Source organism: Hippoglossus hippoglossus, chromosome 10 (assembly GCF_009819705.1).
Source record: "Hippoglossus hippoglossus isolate fHipHip1 chromosome 10, fHipHip1.pri, whole genome shotgun sequence".
Lineage (NCBI taxonomy): Eukaryota > Metazoa > Chordata > Actinopteri > Pleuronectiformes > Pleuronectidae > Hippoglossus > Hippoglossus hippoglossus.
The window spans coordinates 7,439,771-7,453,996 of NC_047160.1; the positions used below are offsets into that span (position 1 = coordinate 7,439,771).

Genomic DNA, 14,226 nt, shown 5'->3' on the forward strand with positions numbered 1-14,226 from the left:
GTGAGATAACCATAGCTAGCTTTCACTAAAGCTAAAACTAGATTCACTTAATTAATCATCCCCTACTTGTAAAAGAAACATATTTATTTTTATAAACTAACATCTTGGTAATTCAGTTAAAAAACCTAATTTGATGCAATAGTCAAATCTAATCACGATGGTGAAAAAACAGTTAACACCTGTAAAAGTTCAACCAATATACTTTGGGTAAGCTAACTCTACCCACAGCCTCCACTGGCAAGGCAGATAATTCATAAGACACCAGAAGATGCAGCAGTGGAAAAGACGCTCACACGGTCTGTATGTATTCAGTTAATACAGAATACAAAGGCGCACACATGCACACAGAGACATGAGAACACACACTTCCTCATTTAATGGCAGTGTTTCCATGGTGAATCTGCTGGTGTGACATCTTCTCCCCCCTGTGTGGTGAGGGTTGCCATGGAGATGCTCTGCTCTGACAGTATGTGTTTGTGTGCATTTGTGTGCACTATGTGTTTGCTTTTTTTCTCCTCCGATCTATACTGTATTTGTTTATGCGTATAGGTGTGAGGTTGATTTGAACATTTTGTGTGATATATATATATATATTATTTGGTCCTAAATGTAAATTTCTGTGTGTGCTGGTCTTTATATGAACAACTGTGTCCATGTAAGCTTACATTTTGTGTGTTTCTTTGTGTGTGTTTGTCTGTGTGCCTCCTGTGTCCTAGTTGGACCGGTTCAAGGAGCCCCCAGCGTTTGGGCCCATGTGCGACCTGTTGTGGGCCGACCCCCTGGAAGACTTTGGCAACGAGAAGACCCAGGAGTATTTTGGCCACAACACAGTCAGAGGCTGCTCCTATTTCTACAGGTACAGGACAAAATTACTCCTCAAGGTGACTCGGACAAAAAATAGATAGATAGAAAATTAGCGTGATTTGAATGAATTTGGTCTGGTCGCCTTGACATAACAGATCCCTGCACTTATGAAGCCCAATGTTATGAACTAACCTGGTGTCCAAACAACCCAGACAGAATGCAATATTCATATATTTAAAAAATACACATTAGGAACAACATTCTTTCAAATTACCAGCTACAGCATGCAGCCAGAAGTAAGGTAGGCTCTCTCAAATGTGTTGTGTGGGGCTCATTCAATGTGTTTTAATGATGTGGGTGCCTCGTAAGCGAGTGCCTGGTGTTCAGTGAGATGTGGCTTTCATTTATAAACCAGGCATCTAATAAGTTTTAGGTGGAATTCTGGTAGTTGGTTTGAGATGTCGGTTATGAGAAGACCGTCCAGCCTGGTTACACCACATCCAACATACGACAATAATGGTTAGGATTTGAACAAGAGACAGACAATCTTGGCCAGTTTACACACACACACACACACACACACACACACAAACAGCACATTCACAAACACATACACACACACACACACACACACACACACACAAACAGCACATTCACAAACACATACACACAGTTCCGTTTCAGCATGAAACGATATCCCACAATCCCCAGGGAGACTGCGCGGTTCTGTTGCTATGACGACTGGCTACTCCTGCCAGATATGAAGTGATATTAAGATACAGTGAGAGAAAGGGGGAGAGCAACATGGGAGGAGGGTTGTGTTGGTGGTGGAAGGATGGAAGATGAAAGCTGTAATTCAAAAAATAAAAATAAAGGAATGTAAAAGACGCGGAGCTGAAGTTGAACTGCTTTGGGCTCGTCCTCGAGTGTAGAAGTTGGTGTTATGACATGTTGTCTGAGGAGAACACTGTGATTTTCTATGTTAAGCGGACAAGGCATCAATCTACCCCCACAGAACTGAGGCCTGCCTGCGCTCACTAATGCCCCCTGCTGGCCCCAGTCAGACATGACTTTAGAAAATAAGAGGCCTACTCATCTCCCACTGCTAGACTTAAAACACTTTGATCTGTCTTGTGGTTTACAACTGTCTTAATGTAATAGCAAATGGCACGTTTTTTTATGTAATGCGGTCTTTACTGGATCTTTTTGGATATTTCTTCACCTGGATGTTTTTCCATTGCCATTTTTCAGATTGTTTAGCTCGCTCTAAGTCTCTCTCTCTCTCTTTCTCTCTCTCTCTGTCTGTCTCTGTCTCCAGTTACCCAGCAGTGTGTGAGTTCCTACAGACCAACAACCTGCTGTCAATCATCAGAGCACATGAAGCACAGGATGCTGGGTAAGCTGACTGACTGTCACAGCTCAGTCCTTCTCTCGGCTTAAAAAGGGAGCACCATTTAATTTAATTGCTTACCTTGATACTTCATGTGCCGGCCTGTTATTTCTCTTTGTGCAGGAATTGGCACATTAAGGGAAAAAGAGGTTCCACAATTTTACCCCCTGTCACCATTAAACTGTGTTATTATTACCATTGTTAGAGTTTGTCTCACTGAGAGCATCAATAACAAAATCCAGGTTGAATAACTCACTTCTTGAAAACACTATGTTAAGGCAACAGGGCCATGTGAGGCTTGCACTACTAGTCTCAATAAAAACAAAGTGGGGGCAAAACAAAATGTCTGACCCCAAAAAAATCCAAATGCATTACCAGCATCTGTTATCTCAGTGAAAATCCTCTAACTATAATGCTGCAATTAAGACAGAGCTATTCTGACTTGTGCTGTTTGCTGAACCCATTAACAGTATTTTGGTCATGCAGCCGGGTAGTCTGGGTAATCGTCCATGGGACCTGGTGCACTTGGAAAAAGGACAGGTCAATAGAAATGTTATTTTTAGTAGAATAAGCTGCTGCACTTGTACCTGGAATACCAGATTAGTCATGAATTTTGTAATTAGTCCATCCTTAAAGGGAGACAACTGGTAGAGGAAGCTTTTATGCTTTCAAATGATCAGGCAGCAGATCCAGGGATTTTTGTCTATTTATTTAACAATGCGAGATGTGGTGTTTTAAAAAAATATATTTTTACTGATTTCCCTGGTAATGATTCATGCATCTTGATAAAAAAAAATCTGGCATGTTTAGGAGACTGATATTTATCAGTGTTAGAAATTTGGTACAGCTTGATTAAATTTGGGGGGATTGTGGGGCCTTACCCGGAGGTATGCGCTCTACTGAGTGCCATTCTAAAACTCAAAGTGTTAACTTCTGGTTCTCACTCCTTCTTTCAAACACAAGGAGATTTCGACAGCTCTACTTTACCCTGTCATTTTGCACTCAGATTTTCTCAGCCATGCCAGGGATTCTGTTCTGTCATCATGTGGCTGTCTAGTCTTCAAACGGTCCCTGTTTGGTTTAAAGGCCTCTGAAGCAAATCCTCGGGTTTTCATCCACGGAGTAGTGTTTTATTTGAACGGCTGTAATGTGGGCGGTTTGTTTGTCTTGCTTGTTCCTCAGGTACCGTATGTACAGGAAGAGTCAGACTACAGGTTTTCCCTCCCTCATCACCATCTTCTCTGCTCCAAACTACCTGGATGTCTACAACAACAAAGGTCTGACAGTGACACATGTACACAATCTTCCCCTTCTTCTTAGTATTACATGTGTTACGTGTGTGTTAGTGTTTAGGGAAAAGGCTAATATCTGTATGTGTGTGTGTGTCTAGCGGCGGTGCTGAAGTATGAGAACAATGTGATGAACATTCGTCAGTTCAACTGTTCTCCTCATCCCTACTGGCTTCCCAACTTCATGGACGTCTTCACATGGTCGTTGCCTTTCGTGGGAGAGAAGGGTACCACACACACACTAACCGAACACACACACACACACACACACACACACACACACACACAGACACACACACACACACACACACTACTTTGTCTAGACTCTTCCACACACAGTACACTGAAAGTACTGACACTGACATAATTTTCTTAAAAATTTTTCAATTGATTTTTGCCAGACTGGTACTGGCTACTTGTATTTTTATACTGAGTGATGTAAGGACACAGTGCCAGAGTACTATGAAATATTTGTCAAATAGTTGTTGCAGTCCTCCTGACTATATGAGAGATTCATACTTTTTCTGTTAGGTAAAATATTTATGTTTGAAGCACCACTTAATAATATTCTCTAAAAATAGCAGTGACATCAGCTCTAAAAGGTAAACAACCCCTACTTACTGGATTAGAGACATTTGGGTAACTAGAGTTCACTGTGATTTTCTCCTTCGCTACAGCAGCAGTAGATAGATGATAGGAAATGAGGAGAGAGGGAGAGATGGAGACAACAAGAGTCTCCAGCTGGGTGTAAACCAGGGATACTATAGGTTATGGTCCATATCCTAGGCCACCAGGGTGTCACCATGTCCCTGAGAATGTGTCTGTTTCTCTTCGTCCTGCAGTGACTGAGATGCTGGTAAATGTCCTGAGTATCTGCTCTGACGACGAACTCGTGAACGACGGAGAGGAAATCTACGATGGTAACAAACACACAGCACTGACATTAGAGCCATATATAATTAATTATATTTTTTATTTAATAATATGTCATTAACTAGGTTTTTTTGTAACATTTATTTTGTTAATGTAGGTCTGAGTATGTGTTTGTTGGTCTTTCAGCCAGTGCAGCAGCAGCAAGGAAAGAGGTGATCAAAAACAAGATCCGAGCCATTGGGAAGATGGCCAAAATGTTCTCTGTTCTACGGTGGGTTGAGTCCTGGTTGTGTGTGTGTTGGCTTACTGGCAATAAATGTAGTATTTCCTTTCATTTCTGCAGAAATGAGAAGTTATCTGATTGTCACTTTGAAACCACAAGGATGTTAAACTGTTGCAGATGTACTGCGTCAGGAAGTGTGTAATTCTCTGTAACTCCCTCACCCTCTCTCTTTTTACACACACACACACACACACACACACACACACACACACACACACACACACACACACACACACACACACACACACACACACACACACACACACACACATTCTCTCTTTCTGTCTCTCAGGGAGGAGAGTGAGAACGTGTTGACCCTGAAGGGACTGACCCCTACAGGCATGCTGCCCAGCGGAGTGCTGTCTGGGGGCAAACAGACCCTGCAGAGCGGTGAGTGTTTCACACACCTGCACACACACAGACACACTCCGCATCTTAACCCAGAGCACACCTTCCAAAGTAGATTTAAAAGATACACAAGCAGACACAGATTCAATTTGAATATCTGCTTTGGACCATCTTCCTTCCTGCCCTCTTTCCTTATCTCCCACTCGACTGCTGTTTTTCTCCTCATCATTCTGCCTCACTGACTCAGTCACCCTCTTCACCTCACCTCACCGGCGCTGAGGATACTAACAGCCTGCTGGTTATGTGTGTGAGTGAGAGAGAGAATAACCTTTATATTAAGGGACAGTATTGCAGAGACAGGCAGCGAGGGGACATACAGCTAAAGTGTGTGTGTGAGGTGTGTGTGTGTGTGTGTGTGTGTGTGTGTGTGTGTGTGTGTGTGTGTGTGTGTGTGTGTGTGTGTGTGAGCTAACAGCAGCTACTGCTAACTCTGAACCTACCATGACCTCAGTGCCCTGAGTTCCTCATATGACTAAAGCCTGAAACATTCTTTTGAGTCTGTGAATTTGTGAACGCTGTGCGTCCATGCTTGCACTCGTCTGCCAACACAAACTGCACAAAACCATGATTTGTCAAAGCGGGACGTATTGCTGCCTTCAAATGGAACTCATGAGCTCCTGGTTGCGATGTGCAAGGTCACATATACAGTGCACTAGGAGTTTAAGTGGTAAAGTTGTGAGAACAGCGCTGCTAGGCAACAGCTAAATGGATCCTAATATTAACAGTACTCTCAGCTAACAATTTAGCAAGCTAGCATTCAGGTAACAATCAGTGCAAATACATAGAGACAGAGGGAAATGGTCTATACTTCACAATCCAATGAAAAATTAACAACCATGCCCTGAATCATTTCTGAAAACGTCAGCTCACAGGAAAAGGTGGAAATACCAGAAGAGGGAGGCGTTCATATGAACTCTCCTTGTGAACATAGTAAGCACGACTCCCTTTGAAGACAGGCTAGGTTAAACCATCATATGGAAAAAGTCCATGAAAACGTGGAGAGTGAGAGGAGAGAAGGGAAATATGCAACAAATGTCCCTGGCTGGACTCAAACCTGAGACGTTGAAGTTTACAATGTACATGTTTTACCCCCTTGACAATCATCCCGCCCCTTATCATGTTTTTCCACTGCCATTCTGTCTGAAATTGACTGTGTGCCTCTGCTCTGACCTCCTGGAGGAGGATTTTTGCTTTATGGGGATGGAATCCCACCTCATTCCTCCACAAATCGCCCACTGCTTTGGTGATGGACCAACCCAACCATTTGACATCTATCTGAGATTTTTTAGGCCTCTCCTGGGCTAGGATTTCCCATAACCACTTCTTTTTTCTTTGTGTCCTGAAGCCAATACATTTACACATAACTGCACAGAAGCATGTTTCAGCCTCCACCCCTTTCTTCTCCTCCTTCTTTGCACTTCATCTTCTCTCTTGGACTGTCATCTTCTCTCTCTCTTCCTGTCTCTTCTTTTATCTTTGCCCATCCTTCAGCTACCATTGAGGCCATAGAAGCCATCGAGACAGTTAAGGACGCTGAAGGTAAAATCCCACTCATTTCACTGTGTGTGTGTGTGTGTTGTGTGCGCACACATGTGTGCACATGTGTGTGGGTGTGCGTGTGAGCAGCATGGCTGCGCTCTCAGCAACCCATGCTCATAAGGTCATAGAATTTCTTTACCCACAATGCACTCAGCTCTTCTAACCGCATCAGCCTCTCACAACAAAGCCTAAAACTGCCCCACGCTGAAGCCACCACATTAAACAACACAAACATACACACATTTTTCTCTTTCCTTCACTTGGTAAACAGGAATACCGCTACATCTGCTCTGTCAACACACATACACACACATCACACAACTTTTTCTTACATACACGTGAAGAGCGGGACTGTGGGAGGGAGTGGGTGTTGTGAGGGTGGGCAGGGTCACTAAGACCTCTTGTAGTCTGCAGTGTGTTATCTCTGTATTTCATAGGTACTGTAGTTCTGTAGAAAATGAACATGCAATCAATCTGTAGCTCTACAACATACGGCAGAACACCAGTCACTCGTGAAGCTAAAAAATATTTGTTTTCATTTTTGCAAACCAAATCTTAAAACTTTATTCGGGTTAAAATAGTCTGAATTCAAGGTTCAGTTCAGCTTTTCAAGGAGCTTTCGGCCATATTCTGTGACCTCCTCCAGTAAATGATCATATGACCTTAGCACAGAACTTCGGTCTGGTGAGTACAGAGGGAAGGTGATGTGACCTAGATCATGTGGTGAGACCTGAGACATTTGCTGAAGAAGACTGAGGATATGGTTGAAATCTCTGAAGGCAAAGTAAATTAACCTTCACATGAATCACTCCAAACTGAGCCCCAGATGTCTGCTTTACTGTCAAAGTGCTCCTGCAACTATTTTTACTTATTTTCTAACTATGACTAAGTCAACCTTGAATTTTGAATATTTTTACTACAGATGTGTTCCTGAGGTTAAGACATAATCTCTAAATTTAAAACCTCAGCGTATAGAAAAAGAGAGAATATAATAACACATAAGAAGATAAAACACATTTTGCACATTTTATTGAATTACTGGGCATCACCAGGACAGTTCTGCCAAGTTCTTCTGTGCTACTGAACAGATTGTGGTCATGGTGTTTGTGTTCTATTGTATTAAATATTCTGTGTACATAGGTGATGTGATAACTCTGCACGCTTAGTTAATTGTAGTCGTTTGTGTTTGTACCCTTATTGCTGTCCTTGGCTTACATGAACTACAGTCCATAATTTGTTTGAGCAAATAAATTATGGGAATCACTCGTGTTGTGTATTTCTGTTATGTTATATGACTTGTAGGTGGGTGTTGGCTGTCTGCTGTGTAACACAGTAGCACACTGTATTTGTGAGTGTGCCGCATGTGTGAAAAGGTAAAATGACAGTAGCTGTTGTTCGACGTTGGTCCCTCCGGACACACCTCCGTATCTGGGACCGCAGTTCAATTTAGACGGGTATTCCAGTGATTTAAAGTTTCACTTCCAAGTAGTCGAGAGACTCAAAAAAGAGATTAAAACAAGAATCAGAGTCTAAAGCCAACCAGATACGATATACCATTTGTTTGTATCTACTTAGACTTGTTAATGTACTATTCTGTATAAAAGAAGGTACTTTAAGGTAATTAGATGTCAAGCTCGAGCAGCGGGAGTAACCATCTTGGAAAAATGTGTGAATGTGCCCAAGTCTCATTTACAGAACAGATTCTTCCCATTCAGCTGAGGTTGCATGAATGCAACATGAAACTCTCCCTGATTGGTAAACACAACAACTTTGTAATGGCAACTTCTGTTAAAGGAACAGTTCAACATTTTGTGGCAAGAGGCTTTCAGTATTTAAGTGAAGCTAAGCTAATGGCTGGTTTGTTTCTTGCGTCTTATTTAACATAAGAAATGAGAGTAGGGTTATTACTCTCATTCAATCCTCTGAAAATACTCCCTCCATGACTTTAGTAGAAAATTCAGTCATTATCACACAATTTAATCCAGTACAATTTAAATAAATGGTGACCACTTCTTGAAAACTTCAAAAAACAACAGAAGAAACACTCCTGTGGTGTCATCCAAGTGTCTGTAAGCCCTGACATTCAAATTCGACTGGAAACGGTGTCATTGACAGCATGTTTTTAGCCTAAATGTCCTCTGATATCCTCCTCTCGAGCCACGTCCGCGCATTGGATCACAACGAACATTTAGGCTAAAAACATGCTGTCAATGACACCGTTTCCAGTCGAATTTGAATGTCAGGGCTTACAGACACTTGGATGACACCACAGACATTGTGACTTGACTGTGTTTAGTTTAGACAAAAGACAAATAAGTCAGATTTGATCGATTATACTGTAGCCAACTTAGACAGGAATTTCAAACGAAGCAACCTGAGAGTTGGAGAGAAATTCCATCCTGACACCCGACTTTTTACGCTAAATTGTCTCACTGTCAAACAGTCCTCACAGAGGTGAAACGTGTTTTCAGGACTTATGAACGACTGCTCCCGTGCAGCTTTACTGTGTCTCCTAGTGGCTCAAACCAGACATCTCTACTGATCTAGGATCAATGGCCAAGTCGCACTGACTGTCACGTCCACTGTGAGCCGTGAGGTCAAAGTAATCCTTGTGTGTGTGTGTGTGTGTGTGTGTGTGTGTGTGTGTGTGTGTGTGTGTGTGTGTGTATTGGTGTAGGAGCCCTGAAGATGTGCATATGCTAGAGAAATTTGTCTATCCAAACCCCCAAATGGCCTTCAGCTTGAGGGAGCACTATCAGGATCAAAATGGTCAAAGATAGTTCTTTCTGGTGCACGCAAACAAAAGCATTTAAAAGGTGAATTAGAGGAGAATGGATGTTTTGTAAATGTTTGCATATTCACATTTGATAGTGATCTGAATGTGTCCTCCAGGGGGTTTGGATACACAAGATTTGACTGTATGTATTTTAAGATATTAACTCTCTGTGTGCATGTATGTATGCTTGTGTGTGTGTGTGTGTGTGTGTGTGTGTGTGTGTGTGTGTGTTGGTGTCTGTCTCTGCAGCCATCAGAGGCTTCTCCCCACAGCATCGGATCAGCAGTTTCGAGGAGGCCAAAGGTCTGGACCGGATCAACGAGAGGATGCCACCGCGGCGCGACGGCGTCAACAGCGTGGGCCTGTCAATGGGCCGCATGAACATGGGAGAGCCCAACGGGACAGACAGCAACAGCAACAGCAATATACAGTGATGGACATACACTCCCACATGCCCAAACCTGCAGTTACAACACTGATATGGTACCATATTTATAAGATACCTGTACATAGGCATATATACACCAGAAAAAAAGGCATCACACACAGACACAGTATTTCATTCACTCAATAGGATCACACAACATCACACACATATGCAAACAGACACACATGATTACTGCCCCCCTTCCCATTGCCCTCAGCTGTATGTAAAGGCATGAGTGTACCTGGACGTTACCACCAAAGGCTGAGTCTCTTCACTGTACTGATCAGCCCTATTTAGAGAACTACAACTCCCATGTCACTGCACAACAACAGGAAAAGAACTACGAAAACAGTCCCCATGCTAAACAGGAGGAGCTGCAGATCACCTCGTATGTTGGAGATCACCAGTGTAGGCATGACGTGGCTGTGTCTGTGGCGTCTGTTGTGTCAGGCGGGGTCAAGTGTTTGCACGTGGGGGTGGGGGGGTTGTTAGTGTCGATCAAGGTTGGGGCGTTAAAGATTTGCCTGGTTATTTTTCCTGTTTGCATTGCGAAACAGGAAATGGAACCAAACCTTCTATGGGTAGATTGTGTCGTGTTCTTTTATCCCGAGATATGAGAAGAGCCTCGGTTTGGTTCAACAAGTATTTATTCAGAAGCAATGAAAAGGTACAGCATAGCTATGTGCACATAGCTATGGGCACTCAATACACAGCCTCGGCGAAGTCAGTAGCACGGGGTAGTCAAGAGTCGCCCCGAACGGACGACGGGTACAGTACTTATAATAGTAGGTATAACTTCATTGGTCAATAACGAGGGGGAGTCACCATGGTTCAGACCTTGGCTCTCCCTTGCTGGTGCGCAGGCGTGGTCCCACCCTCTTGGCCCTGGAGTCTGCGAATGATGAGGAGCCGCTCCCAGGTTCGCCCCTCCTCTGACAGTAGCTGGGAAAATCTTCACATTCTGACAGTGTTTGGTTTCATGTTTTACAGACAGGCCTTCAGCTGAAGCCTTGTGGGTCTTCAGTAGTGTTGCAGATACGGTGTTGTTGTTCATTGGAGTGAGAAACCTTGCGTTATCGGCTGTATGTTCTGTGTGTCTAAGCATGGGCATTTTCCAGACAAAACAACGCCTTTCCTATCTGTCCTTCAGAACCTAGTGGCAGCTGCTTGAATTCTTTCTAAGGGTAGGTCACAGTTTCTTATGAAAACAGTGCATTCATGTATGTGTGATGTTGAAAAAAGCTAATGGAGTTTAGGCTGTAATATAGTAAGTTAGGTATGAGAACAAGTTAAAGTACAGTGTATTGTATGCCACAGATGAACAGTCTCCACAACAGGCATTATCAGACAGGTGCGAGACTGAACTGCGATGTGACGCACACACACACACACTAACCAACTTCAAGATTAAAACCAGCCAGCAACGGCTACTAAAAGTCACTATGTGAAGGCCACACATTCTCCCACATATTCAGCCCAAACTGCCCCTGCCCCCACCCCTGTCTAACATACTGCATTTGTTTAGAGTTCAGTTTCATTGCCATCTTCACAGACACACACACATTAATTCTTTCTGTTAAGGTACAAACATGGTGCGCGTAAAATCGATCCTTTTCGGGGCTATAGTGTCTAATTATATTATTAAAATCCTAACAATTGTATAGGGTTGTAGTTTCTCTTGTCTGCGTGCACATGCTTCAACATGTAACTGTCCGTGAGGTTATATTTGAAAATGCGTCCTGGTTTTGCAAACACGGGCAGATCTGGTCCTAAAGCAGGCAGCGGTTGAGTAAAGTTCGGACATGTGGAGTGTGGAGGGGTGTGGAGGTCTATCTGTCGGCGTGAGATAATCTCAGCTGCCGTCTAATCTGAGCCCTAGTTGACCTTTTCTTCTCGGGAGGAGATTCCCGTTTTACTTTTGTAGCACAGCACCCGTCCTCCAGCTGAAGTGAAGTGGAGGATCCCCCCTCCCCGAACCATCCACCCCCCAAAACTCTGATCCCAGGCCAGTTAACTCTGGTGGAAAGGCCTGACACCGGGGCCGGATCAGATCTGAGGTGTTCCTCCCTACCTGTCATGTGTAAATAGGATACATAGAGAGGCTCTATTGCACATCTGATGCATATGATCACAGAATGCACGATGCAGTATAGTGGAATTAAGATGCTTTCTGTCTGTAAGGGAGTCGGGGGGAGTTGAAATGTGAAGTCATTCTCTATCCATTCTCTTTCTACATCCTCCTTTCTGTCTGCTACTAAACAGCAGCGTTGGCTGGGAATCTCCAGCCTTACTAGCAGGAAATGATATTTCACACAGGAAACAGACTCTTCTGGTGAAGGTAGCAGCCGAGACAACAAGAAGAAGTCAGAAGAAAAGGTCTTTGTAAAGCATTTATATTAACGCATCAGTGCATGCAGAGTTAAGTTCTTTGATAATAATGTGAAGATTATATTTGTGCTCTGTGTTTCACTATGGTAGGATTTTTTTTCTTGTTTTCTGGTTGATATAAATGAACTGAGGAATAATGAATAATTTATTTTGTACATAATGTTAATTTATTTTTTGTATTCATTTTGTGTTATTATATTTTTTTCTTTTTCTTTTTTTTTCACAACCTGTGTTTCCGGTTTCTTTCGACGCTGTACAGAATGACAGTACGCTTCTATTCAAAGTGTCAAGTCCACGTTCTCTCCTCTCTTCTTTGTCGATGTACAGGAGTTGTTTTTAAATGATAAATATGAATAATGATAAACAAATATTAAACTAGCATTGATGAATGACCATACTATATACAGAGGCACAGGCATTCAGGCAGCCAAAGCATGATTGCATGGTTAAAATTTGAGCTGTTCAAAGCAAAAAGCAGCAAGACACATTTTAACAGAAGAGCCGGTGTGTTACCGTCACAATTTAAAGGAAAAAAGTGTACTCTCTCTGATCATGACTCTTGATGATTCCTCTTGTTATTTGATGATATTTATGATTCTATGATTATTATGATTCTATTTATTATGGACATTATTCTTAATATTTAAGCTCTCTCTCTCTCTCTCTGCTGGTTGCTCTTCATGTTGCGTTGCTCCTTGGTTGATCTTGTTGTGCTTCTTTGGGAGAGGTGAACCCCCCTGGGAGACCCTGTGCCATAGAAATTGTGCCACGGTTCTTACTTTTTCTCTCTCTCTCTCTCTCTCTCTCTCTCTCTCTCTCTCTCTCTCTCTCTCTGTGTCTCTGTCTCTCTCCCTCTCTACTCTCTTTCGGTTTGACTCCCCCAGTCACTAACACTGTAAGCATGCCCCATGGGACGATCCACTTTTTTACTCTTGAATAAAATATGCATGAACCTTTGGAATGGATACCGTGTCTTTATTTCCCCACGACTGACCGTGGGCACACACACTCACACAAACACTCACAAACACTCACACACACACAAACACACACACACACACACACACACACGCACACACACACACACACACACACACACACACACACTGACAGGCTTACTCTAACCATGATCATATATTTGCCTAACCCTTAACCTAACCTAATCTTAATGTCTTCACCATAAAATGTAATGATTTACATGCTTTTTGTCCCCATAAGGGAGACAAGTCCCCATAAAGTAACACAGACACAACATGAGTAAAACCACACACACACACACACACACACACACACACACACACACACACACACACACACACACACACACACACACACACACACACACACACACACACACACACACACACACACACACACACTGATGCCACAGAGAAACTCTCCATCAAAACCAGTCAAACCGACAAGACCTGTTATACAGTTGCCGAATCACAATCTACGCACACTGAACAGCACTCTTACGTACACTTGACAACTAAAATGCTTGTGAATAATCAGTAATTGTGTTATTTACTTCTTTAATTCTACAGTTATAAAACAATTTAAATTTGCATAATATTAAATAATTTGTATCTTTAAAAAAGACAGACAAGTTTCAGTGCATATTACAATTGTTTTAAACACATGAACATGTTGAAGAGGAGAATGTTCATTCACAAAAATAGTTACCCATCTTTAGGTTTTACACACTGGTGTTTACATACATAGTTTTACAGCTACAGCTTCTAGTTAAGATGTTCCCTCCAAGTGCGGCCTATTCATTCTGAAAACTGAATATTTTCTGTTCTGAGAGGAGAGATGGTTAAGGAGATGCTGTGGTGCTCACTGCACTCGGGTCTGTTTATGCAGAACTCCCTGTGTGTGCACCGAGTGGGACCTTAACCCAAACTTTATTGAAAACATTTGGTCCCGATGGTCCCTTCAGCTGAGGGTTCACCTGCAGTGCTGTGTTTCCAATGATGGGCAGCTCCAGCTCACATAAGTCTGCACCATCCTTCTCTTTTCCATTCCCCCTCTCTCTTCTGTGTTTGA

The 14,226-nt window shown here is 42.7% G+C and overlaps 1 protein-coding gene across 5 annotated transcripts in view; it reads left to right on the forward strand.

Moving 5' to 3' along the window:
* The window catches only part of ppp3cb (protein phosphatase 3, catalytic subunit, beta isozyme), a 35,437-nt gene extending 23,664 nt beyond the window's left edge, over nt 1-11,773 (forward strand). For 3 of the 5 annotated variants that reach the window (XM_034598059.1, XM_034598060.1, XM_034598061.1), the window contains 10 exons: nt 717-856; nt 2,123-2,200; nt 3,377-3,471; nt 3,585-3,710; nt 4,326-4,403; nt 4,543-4,627; nt 4,932-5,029; nt 6,539-6,586; nt 9,612-10,384; nt 11,509-11,773. In XM_034598059.1, coding sequence (XP_034453950.1) covers nt 717-856; nt 2,123-2,200; nt 3,377-3,471; nt 3,585-3,710; nt 4,326-4,403; nt 4,543-4,627; nt 4,932-5,029; nt 6,539-6,586; nt 9,612-9,796 — 933 coding nt within the window. In that variant the 3' untranslated portion in view covers nt 9,797-10,384; nt 11,509-11,773. The remainder of the gene's footprint in view (nt 1-716; nt 857-2,122; nt 2,201-3,376; nt 3,472-3,584; nt 3,711-4,325; nt 4,404-4,542; nt 4,628-4,931; nt 5,030-6,538; nt 6,587-9,611; nt 10,385-11,508) is intronic. The other 2 variants (XM_034598062.1, XM_034598064.1) reach the window with 1 other exon arrangement.
* Nucleotides 11,774-14,226: the final 2,453 nt, after the last annotated feature.